The 25,103-nt window shown below is 39.4% G+C and overlaps 1 protein-coding gene and 1 long non-coding RNA gene across 4 annotated transcripts in view; one reads left to right on the top strand and one right to left on the bottom strand.

Moving 5' to 3' along the window:
- The window catches only part of LOC128785029 (regulating synaptic membrane exocytosis protein 1-like), a 160,186-nt gene extending 143,178 nt beyond the window's left edge, over window positions 1–17,008 (top strand). For all 3 annotated transcript variants that reach the window (XM_053937106.1, XM_053937107.1, XM_053937108.1), the window contains 5 exons: window positions 7,361–7,502; window positions 10,948–11,060; window positions 13,441–13,542; window positions 14,214–14,353; window positions 14,770–17,008. In XM_053937106.1, the coding sequence (XP_053793081.1) occupies window positions 7,361–7,502; window positions 10,948–11,060; window positions 13,441–13,542; window positions 14,214–14,353; window positions 14,770–14,988 (716 nt within the window). In that variant the 3' untranslated portion in view covers window positions 14,989–17,008. The remainder of the gene's footprint in view (window positions 1–7,360; window positions 7,503–10,947; window positions 11,061–13,440; window positions 13,543–14,213; window positions 14,354–14,769) is intronic.
- Window positions 17,009–20,814: 3,806 nt separating this feature from the next.
- LOC128785031 (uncharacterized) lies at window positions 20,815–23,204 on the bottom strand. Its single transcript, XR_008429735.1, has 2 exons — window positions 22,458–23,204; window positions 20,815–22,374 (listed from the first exon to the last, which is right to left on the bottom strand). It is a non-coding gene; the product is annotated as an uncharacterized LOC128785031 (long non-coding RNA).
- Between the last annotated feature and the right edge of the window lie 1,899 nt (window positions 23,205–25,103).

The raw sequence follows: 25,103 nt of genomic DNA, 5'->3' as shown, positions 1-25,103 counted from the left end.
TCATGTTTTAATAATAAATACTGAACTACTTGTAATTGTGAAGACTTGCTTAAAAGGTCTCAAATTTACTAAAATTGTAATGGCTGCCTAAAACCACAAAAGACATCAAGTTACTTACATATGTATAAGTTCCTAATGAAATGAAATGTTGGTTTAGTTTATCTGAAAAATCTCCTTATTTTTTTTTCTGCATTGCATTTTATTTTCCTCTGCTGTATTAATTGCAAGCTGTGCCCCAGCACCCTTGCCTTTGACAAATATTATCTCTATACCATATGTCAGTTCTCTGAGAGGGCTTGGCTGTTTATAAATAATGTTGTAATATAGGGCTGTGTTTTAAATTAAAAATGTTATTGTTGAAGTACTAACAGCTCTTCTGAGCTTCTTATTTCCCTCTGTCTCACATTCTCCTCCCATCTAACAAAAAGCCAAGAGTATATGAGAAAGTGAGTGCTTGATATTTTATAAATTGTTTATATAGTAAATAATTTGTTGGAAACATGGGTTTGTTGTTTTAATAATTGAATTTCATTGAAATAGGCTTTAGGAGATGAAGAACATGGCACGTGTACCTATTATCAGCTTCACTGAGATATTCTGGTTTTATATAGCTCTTTGCATATGTGTGAAGAAGATAATTAAGTTGCTTTCATTTCTGTATGTTTATAATGTATGCTTAGCACAATCCCAGAAGTACAAACTCATTGCTATAGATCATCTTTGCCTCATTTAGGCTGACATACAGTGGCTCTTTTCTCTTCATTGCAAGTATGTGGACAAAACAATTAATCTTCATAAAGTAATTTCAGAAGCCGTAACTGATCTTTTTCTGACCAGACATCCTTGCTTTGCCTTAAGATACATATGTCCTGGTTAAACACAGGTTTTCTTCACTGACATGAAAAAATCATAAGTATCAGAACAAACATATAAAACACATGCTTGTTTCTACTTTTCTTTTTTTATTTTTTTCAGTAAATACGTCTAAGATATCTAAAGGAAGTACAATTTGTACAATTGCTTAAAGTTTTGAGACCACTGTGAGGTAGTAAAAAATGGCCTGATTTTCCACTTGTTTGCTTTTGTTTTGATACTTTGCACTATTCCTGTCATTTGCTGTCAAAGTGCTACTTCTGTTTCATGCAAGTCAGTAGGAGTTGTTGGATAAGTTACTTTGAAATCTGAAACTGTTAAGAGTGTGATTCTTCAAATTTGATTTTCAGTGAAAAATACAGTCAAAAGGGTGAGATTCTGCTGTACACTGTCTAAAATGCTATCAAAGCATTGATACAACCATTGACATCAATTCAGTGAAGTCTCCTTTTCTTAGGATTGGTGCTTTTTGTTCCTTTGCTCTACGTATGTCAGAAAAATATATCATGTATATTAAGGGACTAATGGCATTATCTTTTGTGTATTAACTGAAAGTATTTATTGGGAGTGAAAGGTGTTTGCCAGATGAGCTTGTGACTTTATAAATACAGTTGTGAGATACAGTTTATTCCAAACTTCTGATAAAACTTCTCAATGAATTGCCTCAGGTGAAAAGGTAAATATTCTTTCGAGAAGGTTTTGTAATTTAGATTAGTATAATTTTTTTTGTTAGATTTGTTTTAATAATTAGAAATGGGAAGAAGTATATGATGGTTTATATTTGGATTTTAAAACTCAGGATCTAACAGAATATCAACATCATTCTCTTTTCTTTGAATATTTTGTGTGCTGTTTGGAAGAAACACTTAAAAGACAATTACTGCAATATTTCATGTCTTTTTACAAAGAGCATTATATTCAGGAGAATATTACACAATACACAGAATTGAAAGTAAAGGGGAATACTGCATGATATAAAGTCTAGAAACTAGTATTGTTGAAATTTGTATTTAAATGTCAAATTTTTTACTATTTATCTTCTGCCCATGGTCACTATGCACTTTCAGTCTTAGTGATCAATGTACTGCTGAGTTCATCTGAGAGATGTACACATTTAAAAAATCAAATGCTCTTTGAACTATTTATTCTTTGTCTTCTGACTCTGTTTTAGGACCATAAGCCAAGGGGCACTTTTTTAATGTTGTTGTTTAAAAGCACTACATGCAAAGTGAGGGGGATGCTGCAGAAATTGTAACCCAGCAGGTCTCCAAGCACCTCAATTTTAAGTTGTAGGAATCACTAATACGTCAGAAAGGTCCAGAAGGAAATGTGCCCCTTGGCTTTTCTTTTTATAGATCTTTGAGGTTGACCCTTACTATTGCAGTTGGCATAATCTTATTGGTGTCTCACAGAGTCAGTGTACAAACCAACCATATGGTCACAATCCTGCCAGGTTTCTGTCAGAGCTGGCTTGGAGCTGTAGTCTTTTTAGGCTTTCTTTGGATGCAAGAGCATACTTGATACTGCAAATGAATTGCCCTTGAGCCATGCAATGACACTTCATGTGATCCCTTTCCTTAGCGGATTTAGCAGTGGTGTATGCTTTGTTCTCTGGTGTGTTCTTTTGAACAAATCACGAATTTTCACATACTTGGGTGCTACATGTGTGTAAATTTGCTTCTTTTTTGGGTGCTAACAAACTAGTTGCCCTCAGGTACAATTCTGGGCAATGCTCACTTAAGGCACCTCTCCCCATAGGCAGCACATAGAGGGTCATGTCAGGATTCTCTTCTGCCCTACAGTGGTCTCTAATACTGTCCTATTGACTAAGCTGCCAAGCTCATGTCCTTGCACATTCTTGTATGTCCCCTAGCCTTGACCCATACACCTTGGCACCTCGGATGAAAGCTTTGCTCCAGCAGCCCCTCTCATCATTTCATACTTCCTGAACTGAAACAAGAGCAAAATGTAGTAACTGCCTCCAGAAACCACACGGAGCACAGAGGAAAAGGCCAATGGTGATGCCATGTACAGCTATGCCTTTGCTGAGAGGGGGGTGGGAGGGGGGGAATGTCTGGCATTGTCCTCTCTGAATTGGATTTACATTTAGAATGTAAAGCTAGCTTTGAGGTATCTGTAGCAGGCCACCTTAAATCTATAGATGATATCATTGACCCTCTCACTATAATTCTGTTGTCAATAACTCCTGGCTCCTAGACTTCAGAGTGATTAGGACATACAGAAATTTGGAACACATCTGATGCTTTGATATTTTGTGCAGATATAAGGTAGAGCACAGTTGTTTTTTGCTGTGCTTGCTTACTCAGGTCCTGGTCTTCATTAACTTACTTTTGTCAGGGGAAACCAAAATCAGGGGCCAGTTTCTTGTCAGACCAAACAGGAATCACTAGAGACTATATTTATAATAAGTAGATGGAAATAGCACATTGCACATGCTCATCAGCATGTTATAGCAGGACTGCTACAACAAGCCTATTGATTAATTGCAAAATGCTTACAAGCTGTGTCTATTTTGTAGCTGCAGGTGGCTGCTTTATGATGCTTTGGCATTAATTATTAAATCTGCAAAAATATTCATCACAATTGCTTTTTAGTAGTTTTTCTCTAGCTTGTACCTGTTAAGCCAGATATTTACACGTAATGTATGCACATCAGTCTGCATTCCTGCATGCAGAAATCCTTACACAATTGACACAGCAGAGAAGCACACAGACCATTGGAGTAAATTTTACGTCTAAATGATATTCCGTATAGACATCCTCAGTCTGCACAATGAATATAGTGTAATTTACACAGTGCATGCAAATAACTGTAATGTATTATAAAATGTAATTGTACATACCAAACTAATAAAGATTTGGAGCAGAATCAAGCATTCTCCAATAGACACCCTGACAAGAGCAGAAAATCTCAGTATGTCATAGCATAGATATTGACCTTGAATATTTTATGAACCTGTATTATTCATGTAAAGGCAGCATTCCAAAGATATATGCAGAGCTGTTAGATTAAAAGTAATACAAGAAGAAAGTGGAAATTTTTTAAAAGAAGTATTATCAATAGCAGAGAAAACACTGGTAGTTGTTTGGATCCCTTATTTCATTGTGCGGTCAAGGCAGGACTGGAATTGTACCCCAGAGTGAGTTCACTTTAGCAAGGCACCTTTGGAAATAGAAGCAGTTCCCAACTCATCTGCATGCTAAGCACCTCCCTCCCTCATAGAACTAGGTTTTGCTGAGAAGCTTACAGGAGCAGACTAACAAGATAAACCATCTCTTGATTTTTTGTGCTAAAATTGCAAAAATAATGTATTATGTAAGATATGAGATGCATAAGTGACCAAGGTTAAAACTTCCAAAACCTGTGCAACAAGTATTTTGATTCTTATCAATGGGCAAAAGCAATTTTCTCTATGCCCTAAAACTCTTGCTGTGTTTTGTCATTCTGTTGGGTTACTGTTATATTTCTGATTGTACTTCAGAATATTAAGACTGAGGTTATAAAAGTAAATAAATTGGAGGATTCTAGTTTTCCTGGGAAACATTGTGGGTATTAATAGCAGTTATAAGGGGAGGCAGAAGGATGCTTTTGATTCTTCAACCTGAAAATGCTGATGAGAAAAGAGAAAGAAGTAGAATCTGGGACTGTAAGACAGAGAGCAGTGACTTGAAAAGTACTTGGAAAACGACAGTCTGGTACTTGCAGCTCAGTGAGACAAGGTTTTGGCCATGCACAAGGATTACTACTTCAGGGTCTGTGCTTTTCAAATCTGTGGAGCAAAGAAGTGGTTGAAACAACAGTTTATACTGCTGTTTAAACAGCTGTACCAATGTTGTCCATGACAATGTAACATTATTCTTTAAAAAAAAATCCATCTACTATTTTCAATCTCTACTGTGGCTCAAAGCTAAAATATTAATTTTTATAATTTAGTGAATGGATATTTTTACAGTGATTATTTCTATGACAATATTCGTTATCTGTCCCAACAACCTGGCTCTCACTGCTAAATTTCAGCACCCACCATGTTGTCCAGGTGGTCCAGAACAATATCTTTACCAATTTGTGCCAAGACCATGATGGTCTTGTAGCTACCTCTAGAGTCTTCTCATTTACTTTTCCTGTTCCCTGAATACTCATAAGCAACCCTATTCAGCTGAACACATTTCAGGCTCTACCCTTTTATATCCTCCAGGTCATGCTGCCTGATCTGGCTGGCTCCAGAAATACAGGCAGGGGGTAAACTCCATAATCTCACATGCTTTGTAGGAGCAGATGGAAACAGACACACTTTCAGACAGGTCCTGGCAAGAGAGAGAGAGAGAGAGAGAGAGAGAGAGAGAGAAAACAATATGTGTGGAAAATGCATACCTACAGAAAATGTGAAAATCCTGCTTTGAAGTACAGCTCTGTATGTGGTTTATACTTCCTAGCTGCTTTTTGAGTTATTTTTTGAGACTCATCCTGCCTATCAGCATTGATATGCTGAACACATCCTCAGTTTTTAAAGAGAAAGTTCAGGACCAAATGTAGGTTTCTACATACCAAGTCACTGAAGCTGCAGCAAATCCCTCCCACAGGCACCTGCACTGTGTAAGAGTGGAGCCTGGTCTGCCTGGTGTACCTTGCCTACACTACTCTACCTCACATTTAGCAGCACTGGTTAATGTGTTTTCAGCTGACCGAGGACTGGCAATGTGGATGAGCTGCAGTGGCCCACAGGAAAACCTCAGAGCTGTTGGCCTCAGAAGGGAGAAAGGATCTGTGGAAGTAGCTGATCTCTTCCACACAGAGGCTTTTGGGTGCGGCTTAGTGGCCACAGAGAAACAAACCCCGGTCCAAAAAGCTTAAGAGGGAAACCTCAGCCCCTTTCACTGTGGGCATGTCTCCTCTGAGCCCAATATAGTAATTCTTTCACTTTGGCCATATTTGCTGTTTCCCTGAGAGCTTTAAAGAGGTTACTCTTACATCTGCATGGTATGATTTCTCCTTGACCTTGGCCAGCTCTGCAGACCCAAAGAGCAAGGGCCAGCTAATGTCCACAGCATGTTTAAACACCCTGGGGAATGGGCAGGCTGTGTGGGGGCTACAAAAGTCTGAAGTTTTATTGTGATGAATAAGATCTGTCAGCTTCAAACATCAACAATGTGCAACAGGAAGGTGAAAATTTTTTCAGAGCAATTCAGTCTCCACAGCAGGTGGAGATGGAAGAAATTTTTGCTTTTTCATCTGTTTCCCTGAAAAAAGTTGCATGCAGACTTTCCAGGGGTGAATAAAGGAACACTGAAATGAAGGAGCAAATGCAGAAGAATGTTGTAGCATGTACTTATGTGAAACCTTGTCAAATCTACTGCCTTCTGAGAGAAAGTGATGTTACCCATTTAACTTTGGATACTATTTTGAACTAAATGAAAAAGACCAGGACACCGAGTTTGAAGACAACACATGTTATTATATCACATGGGAGCTTTGGTGGAAGAAATTTAAAGATCATTGAGAACAACTATCATCATCTAGAGAGTAATTTCTGCCATGTGACAGCAGAATTCACTCTAGATCAGCCATAACATGTAGACAACCTGTAAAGGACTGGAAGCTCTTCTTGCGCAAGAGAAGCATGAAAACTTCTGGGTGAAAATCAAATTACATTTTAAAGGACATGGGATAGAAGCTTGACAAATGGATGAAGTCTTTAAATTATTTCAAAATATTTACATTACTTTCTAATCCTACAGTTGCAAGCCTAGAGTCTGACTGCCCAGAGAGGTTGTGGGGTCTCCTCACTGGAGATATTCAAGAACTGTTTGGACACAATACTGTGCAATGGGCTCTAGGAAGCAGGGAGGTTGGACCAGATGCTCCACTGTGGTCCTGTCCAGCTTAACTATTCTGTGGTTTCCCAAACAAATTCCCCAAGAATTATTTCTGTTTCGGAACTGCTGAGTTCATACTTTCTGTAAAGTCTACTGTTTACTTTGAAGACATTTTGTGGTGAGAAGTAAGATAATGTCAAAAGCATTATTATATTTTCAATACTAAGTATCTTAGTATTTAACATTTTTCTGTGGAATGCATGAAGGATTTTTTCCCTTTTTTATTTTCTGTGAGAATTGTATCTTCTTTTGCAATCACCCAACCTAGCAAGGTGGCTAGAGGTATATTACCAAGTATGTGGTTAGTAGACAGTATCACAACCTGTCTACAATTCCAGCTGTGTAAAGGCTACTAACAAGACATCTAATTTCAAATAGTTTGCCCTAATGAAGATCTTCAGGTTGCAGCCTTTTAAAGAGAAGTCGTTTCCAGTTTGTAACTGAGGAAGACAGATTGCTTCTTCAATCAGAATAGTCTTTTTATGTTAGTAAATAGGAATGACCAAGTCAGATCACCGTTCTTGGGTGAAAACTGCAAGGGAAGGCTTTGCTGTAAGTTATTCTAACTGTTGCTTCTTTTTCTCTCCTTTCAGAGGCTGGCAGCAAGAAGCTAAAGAGCACGATACAGAGAAGCACAGAAACAGGAATGGCAGCAGAGATGAGAAGTCGTATGGTTCGACAGCCAAGTCGAGAATCCACTGACGGCAGCATAAATAGTTATAGCTCCGAGGGCAAGTAAGTGGCATTAAAAATATCAGTAAAGCAGGAGAAGTTTCTAATGTAGTAGAAGTTTCTTTCCCATTACTTGGGATGTCTAGCTGAAGGGAATGTCTCTGTGTAAAGATTCTTCCTCTTGAAACATTTGAAAAACTGAACTATTTTAGGTACATAACACAAATTTCATGGAAATTGAAATTGAGAGAGAACTTCTTAAGAGTTCTTATTTTCACTGTCACCCAGTGAGGCATTTTGTTCATCAAAAGACAACTAAATTAAGACTGCATTGTTCAAAATAAAACACAGGGATACTTTTTCTTTGAGATATGTTTGGATTACCTCAGTGTTAAACTTCAGATGTTGTATGTGAATCCCTGTGATATGAAACTCTGTTCAGTAATACTATATACAAAGAAGGTTTAATTTGGAGTTGTTCCAAGTCTCTTACTAAGAGCTGTAAACACAGAGCCCAGCTGCCCCATCAGCTGAAGTCAGACAGACAGCTGTGGGGAATGGGGCAGCTGTTTCCATTCAGTGCTGAACAATTTGAAATGTAGGAAAGGAGAACAAAGGCAGTTCTGACAGAAAAATGTGCAGGAATCTTCCAGCATCCTCACAGTTCTCATGGGACTCTACTGCATGTGTCAAGGTGTAGTGGTTACCAGGGAATTCTCTGACAATGACTCCCCAAATGAAGGGGGAAATGGGGGTGGGTAAATGCACCTTTATAGACCTTGAAAAAAAAAGAGAGATTTGGACTTCTTTGGCTTCACCTTTTTATATGCTTGTGCTTTAATATGTGTGTTACCACAATTGCTACTGCGTATTGTATGAGGCACAAAGAGCCAAGATTGCTGTGGTGGTGGTGGTAAGGATCTGTGTAAAGGTGCTTCCATCATCAGATCTTATCACCACTCTAATTTTTTTGCAACATTGGGGCAGGTTGCCCAGAGAAATTGTGGATTAGCTCATCATTGGGAGTGTTCACAGCTAGGTTAGATGGGGCACAGGCATCAAAACTTGATGATTTTTAAGGTGCCTTCCAACCCAAACTATTCTATGGCTCTGTGATAATGCTATGAATTTTAAGAGCCATGTAAGAAAAACAGGCTCCATCACGACTAATTCAAAACCAAAGCAGATAAAGATCAGATGAAGAATGAGGGACAAGAGTAAAATATCACTATGTTTTCCCCATTATGATTCCTTGATTTTTACCCTTTCAACACTCCACCCTGCCATCCTCCTTCCCTTCTCTATGCTGGAGTGTCAATCTTTAGGGCACCAGTTACTCACCTTGGTGACAAAGGGCCCAATAAACTGGACCCTTTAGGGAGGAGCTGGAGGAGCTTGTTTCCCTGGTTAGCAGTGGAGAGGAGAGGTGGGAGCCCAGCACCAAGGGTGAGGACATTTTCAGTGGAACAGCTTAATCCTCTGTTCCACTCTCATTGTGTGTAAATAGATTTGGCAGGGCTGGGCAGCCAAGGTCTGGATCTGGAGGTCACAGAAGGCATCTGCAGGACAGAAAGGTAGAACCATAAATTGCTGATTTGAGAATCAGCCTCTGAGTAAGGCAGTGAGGAAAGCAAGCTTGAAAAGTGAACAGAGTGCTTGCACCCTGGGTACCTTGTCATGTTCTTTTGCTTGACCCTTAACTGGAGTTTAATGAACTAGAAGTAATACACATTAAGATGAATGTGTACTTACAAAGTTTATTATCACATATATAGCCAGAAGTGTGATCTCAAGTGAATGTTTTCAATGTTGTTAGTCAACCTGTGGCAAAATGTAACACATTTTGGGAAAAAAGGCCAATGAAACAAGCAAGAAACATCTCAAAGCAGAGGCAAGAGTGAAAGGATAGTGCCACTGGGGAGATAAGCAGATCGTATCTTGGTGTTTTACTGGAGACCTTGAGATTCTTTTCCTCCTCCATCTAAAGAAACCATATTAAAAAAAAAAAAAGAATTTAAAACTAAATTTCTGTGAAAAAGCTTACCTTTTGGAAAACAAAGAGTTTTCTAAAGAAAAACACTGTGCCAAGGGAACGGCATGAAGCTGAATCAGGAGAGATTTAGCTTAGATGTTAGAAAAAGTTTTTCTACCCAGAAAGTGGTCACAGCAACAAGCTTGACAGAGTTCAAGAAGCAAGCATTTGGACAATGCTCTCAGGCACTCGGTGAGATTTTTGGAGCTGTCCTGTGCAGGGTCAGGAGTCAGGCTTTGATGATCCTTGTGGGTCCCTTCTATCTCAGGCTATTCTATGATTCTATATTTTCTGACCAGCTTCAGTCACAGACAATCAATGAACATTTAGTCTTCAAGAGAGGAATGGACTTTTTCTGTGCAACTGCTGGGTTTGCAAAGAACTGTGAATGGAATGGCTGAAGCACACAAGCCTGATGTGCAGAAATCAAAGCTTTTAATACTAGATGCTTTTGGTTTTACTAGGAAGTTTGTTATTATTTTTGCAGTCTAATAGGGAATTTTATTTGAGGAAGAAGAGGACATAGAGTGGTGGATGGCCTGCTGGGGAATACATTGTCTAGACTTGGTTCAGAGTCTGTTCTTTTATTTCTCATAATTGTTATAAGGAAGTCAAAGCTGAGTCTTCCCACCATGGATCACTCCTTCTCTCTCTGTTTTTTTTTCTTTTGTTATTTTTTGGAGACTGTATATCTATTAAAAAAAAGTGGGCACTATGGAATATAAGAAAGCAGCTTGGCTAAGTACACATTATAGCATCATAGAATAGTTTGAGTTGAAAGGGACCTGTAAAAGTCATTTAGTCTAACCCCCTGCCCTGGGCAGGGCCATCTTCAAAATGAGGTTACTCAAAGCCCTGTCTAACCTGGCCTTGAATGTTTCCATATACACTGTGCTGATGTTACAGTTCAGTTTGTATCATGACAGAGGGGTGGGTAGCAACTGCAGATCCAAATTTGTCTGCCAGAATATTTTGGCTAGAGAGTGGCGTTAGGTTTACCTCTAATCACCACTACTGCTACTACCTGCCAGTTTACTGCTTCATTAAACAGCTGGAGCAATCAGATTAATTTAGTGTATACATCTGTTTTGCCTGTTTGTTCTAACTGATGCTGATGGGGTTTGGATCAATGTAAATCACACACTCACTAATGAAGAATAGGCTATGCAAATTCATGAAGCTTTTTATGTTTTCTCATACAAGGTCATTCTTAGTCTATTTACCTATCAAGCTCTTCACTGCTCCTGAAGACCTCCTTAGCAAGACCTATTTTATGGACTATTTCGAGCTGATGTGCAGTTTCTCTACACTGCTTTGGGGTCCATGGGAAACATCTCATTCCTGACACTGCAGAATGATTTGTGGTTGTGCATCCTGAGCTGCTTGCCTAGTATAGCAGTACTTTTGAGGTAAATACTGTAGGATGACAGAAGTTAATCCTGTTCTTATACTTAACCAGCTTCTATTTTGTTTCAGCTTAATATTTCCTGGAGTACGGCTGGGCGCTGACAGTCAGTTCAGTGATTTCCTTGATGGACTGGGACCTGCACAGTTAGTGGGCCGACAAACACTAGCAACCCCTGCCATGGGTAAGAATGATATGTTCTCCTCTGTTAAATGAATAACAGGACAATTAGCTAATGCACACACTGCCAGACTACAGCAACAAAAGGACTTTTACCAAGTGTCTTCCTTCATTGTCAACATGAAGGTCCCATCTGCAGTCACTGGTGTTCTTATCATGGCAGTATCCAAAGTGGGGTGAGAAACTATTTGCTCCGTTTGAGGTACTGGCTAATCTTACTTGCAATTTGAAGATAGGGGTTTTACAAACAAAATTTCTGGCTTCACAAAATTATTGTGGTTTCACCAGTCATAGCTCACTGCAAAATCTCAGCTGTTTAGAGTTCGTATTTACTTGACACAGAGTATATTGGATGTGACAAAGGGTTTCTGGCCAAACTGCACTTTTTCCAAGTTTAGTTTGTCTCACTCCAGAAAGTGAAACTTCTGGAAACATTTGTGATGACCAATAATCAGTCACTGATAAAGCCAATGCTTGTCATGAGAGACACAAAGTCCTTTTCTACAACAGCTGCTGGGGGTTATCTGTGATCTTCTCTATTTTCCAGACCAGTCTGTAATTTCCTTTAGCATCATTAGCTGTAGCTTCTTTATGAACAGGGTATGAGTTGTGTAAGGAGTACAAGAGTGCAGCACTGTGTAAGTATCTTTGGACGCATTTGGGGTTGGAGTTTTTTGGGCTTATATATAAGCACTTCTTAGACCTGCTTTAGGATGTTAATTGAGGAGTCCTTGATCCACTAGTGTAATAATACTTCTCCTGATGGAAATTATAAATGGCCAGTGCTTCAATACAACTGTCTTGGTAAACCAGTAATTCATTTCCCAAACAGAGACACCTCTGAAAAAGGAGAGAGAAAAAGAAAAAAAAAATTGCAAAAGACAGTGTTCCCTTCTCAACTTATGAGCAGAAGGAAAACTATATTGAGAATGCTCTGAGGACCCTCTTAGGAAAACTTGCTGTATAAATCCAAATGACTGCTACTAAAGCATTCATAAACATCAAATTTATTAAATTAACATTTTTATTATTATTTTAGAAGAAAATGTATTAGTGAGATTATTTGTCCAATAAATATCTAAATGGCTTTATTGGCATACATATAAGTGTCTACATTTCTTCTGTTTCTTTATTTTAATCTTGTTTTGCAACTTAAGATTTTTCTGCAGATAACTTGAATAAGACGTTTATTTTGACTTTTTTTAGAACTCCATCTACTATAGGCTCAAGTTTTGGCCCACTAAAAGCACTCCACCATGTTTTTAAACAATTTTTAGAAGATCTGTGGTATCCTTTCATTAGTGATGATCTGAAGATGTTTGGATTATCGCCCCCCCTTCTGGTTACCTGTTGCATGTTTTATTTTGGATATGAGATACAGAAATGTGATTTTGGATATGAGATACAGAAATGTGCTCTTAAAAAGGCTTGTTGGAATTTTCCTCGGAACTATTTTAGTGCAAACCATGACTGTTTTTATTCAAGCAAAGTTTAATGGATAAAAGTCTTTGTTGCTGTTCTGTCATACCTCACATACCAAGGTATATACAATGCTTTAATATGCTGTTAGAGAAACATGTGAAAATCTCACACCCAATTAATTTCAAAATGCTGTTTCTCTAAATCCAGACTCCAAATTCTATAGTTCAGGATCAACTATCTGGGATTTTTTTTTAGATAATCAGAGCTTACATATCAGATATATATGTATTCATGTATTTCCTGGATGAAGTTCATTTATTTGCTCAAGTGTCATGTAGCTGCTCATGTCATACTGTGCATTTTTTATTCTAAATGGCCTATTTTTATCTATTTTAATCTAAGTTAAATTTCTACTCAGTTGATTCCATGATATATAAAGCATAGAGATACAATATTTTTGAGCATCAGTACTTAGTTTACTGCCCTTGTATTTTATTGATCTAGATCAGAACAGTGCTTGGTCTCAGAGTAAGCAGTGTCCTTTTTCTGCAGGAAATGTCATTTGTCAAAATTCAGGCAAGGAAACAAGTTTGACTGTTTAGAAATGAAAGTAGTTTCTTTTTTTAACATGTTGTGACATTTTAGTCCCACCAAAAATGTGTGTGGAATATTGATAAAAATGGAAAAATTGTCACCTGTGTGCTTGGTGGAGACTCTTGAAGAAAAAGTACTTCTTTTTACCTGGTATGAACTGTATACCAAGAGAGGGAACCATGCCCCCTAAATATATATTATTTAGTCCTTGTTTAAGGATGGAGAAGCTAAAGGGATCATCAGGAGACACAACAAGCACAGTAATACAGAAGAATAATATAAAACTAGTCTTTCTCTTTCTCACTCTTATACCTTATCTCCTCTGTTATGCTTCTCTAAAATGTGGGCTTCTTTCTTCTCCCTCTCAGGTGACATCCAGATTGGAATGGTGGATAAAAAAGGCCAGTTAGAAGTAGAAGTCATTCGAGCCCGTGGCCTCACACAAAAACCTGGCTCCAAATCTACCCCAGGTATGGAAAAAACTGTACACAACAATGCTTCAAGAAGGGAGCAGCTTGTGCTAGTGTTACTGTCAGTGTCAATAATTTACATAATGTATATTGTAATAATACTGTGTCATTTTATAAGGACATTTGTTGAAGCTCTAGTGATTTATAGAAACAATTATTAGAGTTGATTTAGAATCAATACCCCAGCCACTGCTTATTGTAACTCCTGGAACAGTTCTTTTAAATAACATTTAGTGAAAATGGTACTTTGCAATCTCTTTAGGAGCTAAAGATGAAAGAGCAATTTGTGTCTGTGTCATTGGAGTGGCAGAGTCTTAAAGATTCCTTTTGCTTTGAACTATGTCTGACCCCTAAGCACTCATAGAGAATCTAGAATAGCTGTCAGTGACAGCTAACTCCTGGAAAAAGAAAATGTTTTTAAAATGACTGACATGAAGTGTTGTTAGTAACATCTTAGATAATTACATTGAAAGTTTATAAAAATCAAATTGATTTCTTGTGGGCTGTGCCATCTTTTTTATGAATATAATTGTATTCAGTATTCAGATTATATAAAATGAAAATAACATGTGTCATTTTCTTTCCACTCTGCTTCCTTTTAAGGCATTTGTTTTCCATTTCAGATGTGCACTGTAAGTCCAAACATAACATTCTTAATGTTCTGTTTGCAGCTCCGTATGTTAAAGTGTATTTACTGGAAAATGGAGCATGTATAGCTAAGAAGAAGACAAGAATTGCAAGGAAGACGCTTGATCCTCTGTACCAACAGACACTGGTTTTTGAGGAAAGTCCACAGGGTAAAGTCCTTCAGGTCAGTTTCTTCTTAATCCCATTTTAGGCTGTAATAGTGGGGAATTGCAATTGCTGTAATAGTGGGGAATCACTTGCATGTTTACTTAAATTTAACCAGTATGTGTAAATCCATTCCAACTCACTAAGCATTTAATTCTATAAATACCATTACGGACATCCTTGTGGCTTGTAGTTTCAGACTTGAAAAATGTCTTACTGCATTAAACATTTCTCTTTTGTTGACTCTTGTTCCTGTCCTGCCATGAGGTTTTCCCATGAAAGGGAAGAAGTCATTCACTCTTGAGAATAACATTTTCCTTATGCTAACACAAATAATAGCAAGAGCAAACATACATAACCACATGTTTAAGCATATAACCCTGTATAAGCATGGATTTGGGGACAATAATGAACCTTAATTTTATGTTCTTCCAGGTAATAGTCTGGGGAGACTATGGCCGAATGGACCACAAATGCTTCATGGGAGTTGCCCAGATCCTTCTGGAGGAACTGGATCTGTCCAGCGTGGTAATAGGCTGGTATAAATTATTTCCACCTTCATCGCTAGTGGATCCAACATTGACTCCCCTGACACGTAGGGCTTCCCAGTCATCCCTGGAAAGTTCCACTGGGCCTCCCTGCATTAGATCATAGTAGCAGGTGCTGTCTATTCAAAAACATCACCCAGGATAACAATTGGAACCAGATATTCACATGGTCAAGAAACACTATTGGAGAAAGACAATCACTTCTGTTTTTGCTTGTAGTAGTTATCCAAACATATGTCTGTCTGTTGAGAGATGGCTTAAATTGGCAGAACAAAGGTATATCACATACAGCTAATCTATTAGCAGCTACCACTGATGCTTATAATGATTAAAAAAAAAAAAAAAGAAAAAAGAAAGGAAAAAGAAAAAAAGAGAGAGACATTCAGATTCGACCTAAGTCAAAGATGACCCAAACTGGAAGCTCTCACTCTGTTAACAATGTTGTTTTTTCACATTTTGAGAGAGCCCTCAAGCAGTGTTACCTTCCTGGTGTTTCAGCAGTTTTTCTGTACTTGTCACTTCCACTAGTTTTTTGCCACGTGATTCTGCTAGTTTTGTAGAAGTCCTCACAATGCTAACAGAGACCCTTCCTTTCTTTTTCTAAACCAAACAAAAAAGGGCTGAAGCATATCTCTGTAAGCATCGTTAAAGTGTTCAACAGCCACAGTTACAATTCCAGCGAGTTCAAATCTTTCCTCAGTTCTGGTACTTACAAGTCTTTCATGTGGGAACCCAGAACAAATGACCAATCTAAGTTATATTCTTAAAAATAAAAATCATCACAGTGCCACTTTTTCTTTGTAAAAAGCAGATATGTTTGCATTATATATATATATTATAACTTTTCTGTTTATGATGTTTTGCATGGAAGAATTTTGAAGAATTCTGCAACTACTGCTGGGGACTGGTATAAAGCAGCTTTAGTCTTAATTTTGACATTGAATATGTTACTGGTAATGCAATTTTCCTCCTAGAATTGGAGAGGAAATACTTATGTTTCTGTGTATAAATGTATATTTGACTTCCCAAAATGTTGACCAGGAATGAATTGAGCATATGACACTTTCAGCTGTACCCAGGCTTCTCTGATGTGTGTCGCTTCAGACGCACCTGTCTGCCCTGGATAGAGCATGGTATGAGTTGTTCAATGTTTCACTGGAGATTCCAGTTGAAATATTCTGCACTTACTAATGTTTTTACCAAATTTTAGTTTACATTTCTTTGAGATTGATGCAAGCACAAGGCTTGATTTTTTAACGCAAGATATCTTACTTTTTGGAGAAAAAAAAAATCAAATTTCAATTTGCTTTTTATTCATTTGAGTTCTTCTTGGCCTTGAAATCCCTTGTGATATTCTGTAAATGTGCAAAGAACTGCAGATTCCTGCAGGTGCATTGATATGTTTCCCCTCCTTTTACAGGCCATTCAATTTTGTGATCACACAAATAGAGCAGCATGACTTGGAACTGTTCAAAGCTGCATGCACGTTTTGTAAAAAGAGATGAAAAAGGTTATTTAATAATGTATGTTAGTTCCACATAGGCCAGCTTGTATGTTGCATGTACTTGTACAGTTTGCTCGTAATTACTATACTGAAGTAACCAAGAAATCTAAGCCATCCATTTTTCTTATAGACATTTTGCAGGTTTTAGCCAGGCTAGGTCTGTGGGTCTGGTGCTAAATGTCTATAGATGGACTTTATTTTTTACCCTATGGAAAACGTGATGTAGTACGGACCAAATTCCTTCTAATAACTATTTTGGTGTAGAATCCTACTGTGGGGCTGTAACACATGTAGAAACTGTGTACACACTAGGTTTTAATTCATAGACATACTGCCTGCACCAAGCGAACTATTTATTATTACTCAACACATGGGAATTATTCTGCCCATCTTTCCATAGGGCACAGATTGGTTACTGCTCGACCTGCTGAGCAGGAAGAACTCAAGCATTGGTGCACTACTACTAGATCCTGTTCTGTCTTAGTGGACAAAAACCAACTAGCTATAATTCGATAGTATCTTTCTATTTTGACCACTTGTCTTAACACTCCCCTGTGCTTTTAAATGAACTTCCAACTCATGTTATGTAAACATGTTTAATAAAATTTCCTTTTCATGTCCAGTGTAGTAGTTGTGCTCTCTGTATGTTCTGAGGTTCATCTGTGATTCTGCTTGCTGCAGAACTGTGTGATACGTGTTAAGGAACAGTAAAATAAGTAATTTCTATGGTTCTTTTGATTGCTGTAATAGTGTATGTTGAAATCTGGGGCCAAAAACTGAGGCCTGGTGAAAGTCATGTTTGGTTGGCTTCCTTTTCCCTGAGAAAGCAGCCAAATTGTGCTCTCATTTGTTGGTACAGGCAAATTGAAGTTAAAAAAAAAATAGCCAAATTATTTCTTGAAATGTAGTAGGGCAGTGAGGTGATATGGCTCCATGGCTCCACGGCTCCACTTGATGTGTGCTGAGCCTTTAAGATACAAGAACAACTACTGACCTTTGGCACTTTTTAAAACCATGAACATACCCTTCTATTGTGATGCTGTTATGAACAATGCTTTACAGAAATTTACCTGAGAGCAGAATTTGGCACTAAAATTTTGCTAGAGAAGAAAAGATTATGTACTTATTTTTAGTTTTCCATGTCCCACAGATATCTGATCACAATTTAATAATAACATAAAGACAGTATTGCCTCACTTTGAACACTTTTGTTTATTACTTTATTTAACTGAATACATGGTTAAGATACTGAAAAAATGACTAATTAAACATGGTAAATCTCTGAACAAAAGGCATCTTATTCTGTGTGGTGGGAGCGATCTGTTTAAATATGGAATTTTTCATTCTGTTGCAAAAAGCCCTCAACTTTATTAACCTCATTACTTTGACCACTGTGTCTAATACTAGGATACCTTTTCCTTTCTGATCCTGAGAAATAAATGAAGTCCAGCATTGCTGATCTCCCCCTAGAGGACAAAAAATATAGCAGCAAAAGAACATGCTAAACTATTTCATTTATGGTGTTTCTGATGAACAGGGATCGTAAATGCCAAGATTTTAGGAATGACATAGTAGAGCATGCTACATCAGACAAATTTTGTGCTGGACTCCTTTCCCAGGGACTGCTATCTTTTAAAAACTCATTGCTGTTGTGATTATAATGCATAAATAAACCAGCTGAAGTTCCCTCTTGGTTTTCCCTTAAGAATGCAGTACTGCCTTATATATATGTCATGCAGGGGAAGAGGAAAGATGATTAAACTCATAATCCCTGTCATATAATCACACAATTATTTTCTTTGTGATAAGTAAATGTTCTAAATTTTATATTCAAATGCAAATTTATGTCTCTTTTTGTGGGCAGAGGAAGAAGCTTTTGGCCTTAACCTTTGTGTTAGAGAGGCATCAGAACTGCTGTGAGTGGATAGGAAAAAACAGAGCTTCATGACCTCTTATTTTCATAATTCACAGAAAAATTACATGTCCAGTTTGGCTGCCTGTTTTCTCAGAAGTCAGGTTCAACCCAGATATGGGTTACAGAAGATACACAGAAGACAAGTTCAGAGAGGGCTTTCGTGGCTGTTCTGTGTCCTCCAAGGTTTTACTTATAGCCTGTAACTTGTCCTCTATGAAGATGTCTGTTTGCAGGTCCTGGGTAGTCATTTACTCCACTATCTACAGCCCATTTCACTCAAGGAAAAAGAGTTCCAGGATTTCTACTCTTCTTTTGCCTTAAACAAAGAAAGTCATGGCAGTCTTCCTTGAAAGCCCAAAACGGTGATTCCATCATACTCTATTATAATTCTGCAAGCATAGCAGAAAGCAATCTGCAAGAAAGTTTACTGTTGTTAAAGGATGAGATTTTTTTTCTCAAGCCAGGTGATGAACATTCTGGTTGTTGTAAGTGATTAAAAACTCTTCCCACAACTATCAAGAGTAGAGTCTCAATACTTCTTCCAGTCCATTGACTACTCTCTAGGAGAAGAAGAAAATACACAGGTCATGTATGAATCTTCTCAGTGTCTGCAGGAATGACCATGTATTCTGGTAGTTAAATACCATGCTTATGAAAGAGGTTGTGTGTGGCAGGCATGTCGCACAGATCAATGGTCTTCCGAATTTTGTGATCCAAACTCCCCCCTTGGGTGCAGAGACAGGAGGGGAAACTGCCTTCTAGGTGATGCTAATGATTCAGCTGCAGACCCTGGTCTAATGAAATGCTCCTTAGTTAGGTATTTTCTAGTCATTGGTATGTTTTGAAGCCATAGTTTTGAACTGGGACATAAAACCTTATACATTCTGCCTTGTCAAGTCAAAATGTCTTAGAAGGTACTGAGGGAAAAGGCATAAAGCTGTCAAAATCTGTAGACTGCAGTTTACCAATACAGAAATTCAGATAAGGCAAATATACAGCTGTATGTTTACCTCTGCTAGTATAAGAACCACATTCTCAAGAGCCAAGTCTTTTGGAGGTTTCAGCTGCTTACTGCTAGAAGAGTGACACCTAAGAATTTCACAGAAATTTTTAGATTGCCTCTGGAAAAATTGCCTTCAAAAGGTGATGAGGAGGAGCTCATTATTAGAATGCTCATTGGACAACTCAGAATTATTTATTCTGATTACTTTTAACATGTCTACAGCTTCAGAGCCCTGCCAAAATGCAGTTACAACTCAATATTGGCCCACATGGTAAAGCAGTGGTCTGTAGTGAAAGGCTGTGTGGTATCACCCTCTGTGTGGATTTTCACTAAGTCTGAAATCATTCATTTCAGTGAAGACTAAGTCTTTTTTTCACATTTCCTTCTCATTTATATCAGTGAGATATACTGTGTGACTTTGAGAACCTAGTCATGGGTTTCTGCACTCATCATTTTGTGATTAATTAAATGGGGGTAGGTGTAATTCTCCATTTCAGAGATATTGCATAAATACAGACAGAGCAGAAGATAAATATTCAAAAAGCATTTCTGAGGTCCTCAGGGATATAAATGACATAAAAAGATTTCATCTTCTCCTGGCTCCCAAAGCTGTTTTCACACTGACAAGTATCAGGAAGGAATATCTTCTGTATTGAACCTTGTCACCCTATTTCAGCTGCAGCCAAATAGAAGTTCCTGAGCCAAAGCAAGATGCTGAAATTGTTTTCCTTTATGCCAACACCTATAAAAATAATTTTTAATAGACAAGATGTCTCATGTTCCAGACTCCTACTCTTCAGGAAGTACAGCAGCACTATCACCTCTGCATTTCCAGCACCTTCCCATTGTCTGGTCTGACTGGCCTAGGCTGCTTCATTGCAGCAGGTTTTCACAGAACCAAGATGCCCATGTCTATGCTAGACCAGTGATTATAGAAGGCAGAATAATAATTCCATTTAGAACAAGCTCATGCAGAGGGCAGTAAGACAATCCTAGATATTTTAAGAACTCTTGTCATGCAATTTAAACCAAAAATTAAGATTTCAAATTCAGCAAATATTGTAAAATAGCAATTCAATTAAATGTTACAGTATATACCAAAAATATTTATTTTAAAGTATGTTTGATAACTGTATTTGCATGCTGCAGAAAGAGTGTCCACTCAGAGGAAAAAATATAGCAATACTACACTAACGTGTAAGAACAAAAAAATCTAATTCAGCGAGTGAGAGATAGCTTAGAGGGAAATGTTTTCTAAAAATTAGTGACTGAGCAAAGTTAGAAGCCAAAGCCAGCAGCAGCATTATACTTGGACTGCTGTCTGTTAAAGCTGCAGCAAAACAGAGAGCCCACAAGGAGCATCCTCCAGTTTTAGAAACAATACATTTCTTCCAGAGTGACGGACAAGGTCTGAGATTAAGTTAGCAACCTTTCAACCCTTGAGTGTATAGGAATGACAAAACAACACACACACACACACACACACAAAAAAAGGCAATTACAATAAAAATAAATTCTTAAAAAACATGTAATACTTTTTTAGGATTTTGAAGGCCTGAGAATGCAGCTCTGAACCAGATAGAGAACATGCAGTGCTACAGAGGCAGTTTCTTCTAATGGAGCAGTTTTCATGTACAGCTTGGCCACGCTTTTTTCTTTGCAGATGGTCTGACACATGCACTGCCTGTGAGATTAACTTTAAGGGGATGTCAAGGTGGGCATATTTAATCTCAAATTCTATGTTGTATAAGAGATTTTCTTGCATCAGCTCTGATAAAGCTTCATGTATGATGTTAAAGAAGTCAGGTGCTCTGTGATGGGTAAACCAGTACAGTTTCAGCTAAATCAGAAACAGTTCCCCACGGAAAGCAGAGCAGAAGCTTGGGAAGCATAGAGGGGGAGGAAGGAAGGAACAGAAATGGTGCCTCTGTTCACCTGGGGGGACCAAAAGGGGAGACCCAGGGAAAAACTTATGGCATAATTGCTTGGCCCCTCTCTTTTTGATTGAAAGCCTCAAAAAGAAGTGCCACTCCTTGAAGCCTTATAGGTGCAGTGCACATCTTCCTGAAGGGTCAAGGGATTTGGCCCAACTTCACTGCTTTGGTATTGGAAACAGCAGGGCTTGTCAAAAAGATACCATGCACTGTTAGTTGACAAAGTGGTGTTAGGTCACAGGTTGGACTTCATGATCTCAAAGGTCTTTTCCAGCCTAGTTGATTCTGTGATTCTGTTTTACTTTCTGACAGATGACTCTCTAGGAGTTAACCAGGATGGAAGAATTAAGTTGATGGCACAAATAAACTTTTGAGTTGCTCTGTACCTAGTCTCAAAAGGCACATAAAGTCTGTAATTGCTAGGAATAGGAAGCATCAACAAGCTTCTCACAGGCAGCTTGAGAGTAGCTTGTTGACCTCTTTTGCTCCTTTTTATCTGGTAGGAAAAAGGCCCTGAGATTTTTGAGACAGCTGAAGTACAGTATCTGCTCTTCTAAAAAATGTAAGAAATTTTCTTATTCCCTCGTCTTGCCCTTTTCCATCATTGCTCTTGCAAAACTGTGAGGCAAAGTTTAGTGGAGTTTGGTGACTGGACTCAGCTTTCAGTTGTTCTGCTCCAGAGCCAAGCCTATTGGTGGAACAGACCAGCCATTCATATTAAAAACAAATAATGCAACCCTCAGGCCTTTTTCATTCATCATGTTCACGAAAAGAGAGGGAAGAAACACATCGAATTTTCTTTTGTTGGGGAGCTCAGAACAGAATTAAATTCCTGCGGCACCAGACATTGCTGCTGTGCTATCCATATAAAGTTTCAGCTCCACTATACATGCAGGCTTCTTTGTTAGATGTCTGTTATGCCATTCTTAAATCATACTTCCATAAACCAAACCCCAAAATGTAAAGGAGGAGACAGAGATGTCACCATGGCAGGGCTTAACCTTTTCTCTTTGTTCTTTATGTGGGTATCTCCCCCCGCAACCTCCCAACACCAGCATTCATCTTAGTCTTGTTCTCCCATCATTTTTTTGTGTGATACCAGCTCAGAGCTGAATCTTTTTGTCTCCAAAGAATACCTGTTGGATTTGACAACATTTACATTTCTTCAGAGAGTGAGAGCAAATGGAGGAAGTCAGAGGAAGACTGTTGAATACCTCACCTCTCTGGGGCGGCTCTTCAGTTTGTACGTGGCTGCTCTCACGGCTGGTTTAATCCCATTATTTCCTCCCCTCACATATCTCATGCACACTGCATTTCTATGGACTCTCTATTTGCTTTGTCTGTGCTGTAGAACATGGAACTTGGCCACTGATTTCAATGAAGCTGAACCCAAAGTGCTTTTGTGACAAAAGGCGCCTGACACACACAGTGCACACAGTGTGGCAAGGCTCTTCTGGTGACACCATCCAAAGCAGGAGGCCAGCCAGCCATTCCAGCTATGCAAAGCATAGGGCTTCATCTGCCTTTCAAGGAGGCAACGATCCGTGCAGCAACGGCAGAGGTGACAGCCTCTGTCTGTGACAGGAGGACATCGCCTGGCTCGCGGATGAGCCCTTCATTTTTTATTTTCATAATGCAAACGCCCTAGCAAGAGCAAAAGCTGGCATCTTCTGGAAATCCGCGGCTCCAGAAGCGCAGCCGCACAGCAGGGCTCTGGGCCGCAACAGCCCCGGCGGCCCTGGGGTGGCTGAGGGGCAGCGGGATGGAAAATCCGCCGCCACGGGCTGCCCAGCCCAGGCCTTGCAAGCACTCTTAGCAACGTAGAGACGTGAATCTGCTCGGGGAAACGCACTCGGAGGGCAGCGCGTGGCTGCGAGCAGCGGAAAAGGCCAAAGAGCCGACAACCCCGTACCGGGGGTGAGCGACGCGCGCCGCGGGCGGGCGGGACCCCGGTGCCTCAGGCCAGGCCCGGCCCCGCCCGCCGCTCCGCCCGCGGCCGCCGGGGGGCGCCGCAGGACCGCGGGCAGCGCCGCGCGGGGCCGGGCCCGCGCCGCCCCTCGCCCCTGCGAGGGCCCGGCGGGAGTGTGGGGAACGGGCGTCAGCCTTTGTCCCGCGCTTTTTATGGAAGAGAAAGAGAAAAAAAAACAGCTGTGTGGTTTGTGTTTTTTTTTTTTTTTCCCAAGTGTCGGATGTTCCCTAGGTGTGCAGTGAAACCGGGTGTGTGATCACTGGCTGTGCCTGTGTGCTGGTTACACGTAAGAGCTCTCAAAACAGTCGAAATTTCTGAAGGGGGAATCATAAAGCATACAAAGAAATAATGGTTATATTTAACAGTCCACCCTGATCTCTGATTCAGTGGTGATTATGAACTCACTTAAATCAATGTAGTTCCTCTAAGGAGTGTTTAAAAACCCATTTTTCCCCATTCCTGCATTATTAGCAGTGGCTGCTCTGACAGATTAATGTCAGGCTACCGTGTCATTCAGCGACAGGGCTCATTTTGTTTTCCAAGTGCTGCTTTTATTGTTGGACTGTGCTGTACCCTCGCTACACCTTCATAAATTTCCAATTAAGCTGCAAGTCAGATACATCAGGAGAATTTCTTGTGACCAACGAAACCTTGTGCAGGAGTATTATTAAACTTCAATGATAACCTCTTTAAGGAGAAAAAAGAAGATATTACCGCTGACAACCAAAATGGTTTGAAAACTCAGGTACCACTTATCTAGCTGCTATCTAAGAAAACTAAGTCAACAAGGGCATAAACCAAAAGATTTTGCTCCGTCAGAGCGGACAAAAAAGCAGGCTGGATTTGGGGAAGCAAGGTCTAGTTTGACTCGAGCTGTAAAGAAGCACTCAGCACCATGAAGGACCTAAAGCAGAAAACTGCACAGGACTGTTTTGTGTAGCACCATATAGCTTAGCGTGGCCTTTAAGTTGACAAATGAATGGATTAAAGTCTACGTGCCTTCAGCTCACCAACATCCTCAAACAGTAAAAACTAAATTCTTCTGGGATTTGGGCTCAGTCTGACCTGGCACAGAGAACCTTACAGTTCAGCTGAAGGCTATCAGACAGTGCAACTGTGAAAGGGCCAAGCCCTAAGGCCCGTGCTAGAGCTTCTCTACACAAATCTCAGTGGGGTAACAACACAGGACCCTGGCTTAGGACTCTAACCCAGCTGTTGGGAATCTAAAAAGGGAGCACAACTAAAAGAATGATCCTCATCTTGTTATAACACTGAGAGTGAACAAGGAACAACATGCTTTGCTACCCCCCTGATTGTTTAGCTTCAGCAACAGTGTTCTGTTAGATGGCAGTGAGAGAAGTGCTTGCTTTTTATAAGTGCTTACTTTTTATGCTTTAGAAGATCCCAGGCATAAAAGTCTGCAATTGTAAACCTACCATATCTCAAATTAGCTAGTGTGACAGGGTAGCTGGACTCAGTGTCAGTGTCACACTAGGTCACAGGATTAAACTTCATACACTTAACCCTGCATTTCCATTTTTTGAAGTTCCCCTCTCCTGTGTAAGATGCAGGACATCAACAGAAAGTGTCCTTGGAATTCTTCCCCCAAGCTCCAGGAAAAGAGGCCATTCCAGGGGACATAGCTGGTGTGTCCTTATGTCCTGGCAATGCTTGGTTGCTAGAAAAGCTCCTCTAGTTAACGACTGGCAGAGCTTACAGCAGCCTTCAACCTGCTATAACATGCTCTGAAGTGAGGACAGCTGCAGGCAACACTTACTTCTTTTGAACTATGCTCCAGTCTGATGTGCACATGCTGCCCTTCAGCAAGCTATCACAATTGCAGGCAGAGAAGGGAGGGCCTTGCCTGCAAGCTACAGCCTCCAGTTGTGAAGCTCT

Source organism: Vidua chalybeata, chromosome 3 (assembly GCF_026979565.1).
Source record: "Vidua chalybeata isolate OUT-0048 chromosome 3, bVidCha1 merged haplotype, whole genome shotgun sequence".
Lineage (NCBI taxonomy): Eukaryota > Metazoa > Chordata > Aves > Passeriformes > Viduidae > Vidua > Vidua chalybeata.
Note: the sequence above shows the minus strand (reverse complement) of the source record. Positions and strands in the feature narration are given on the sequence as shown.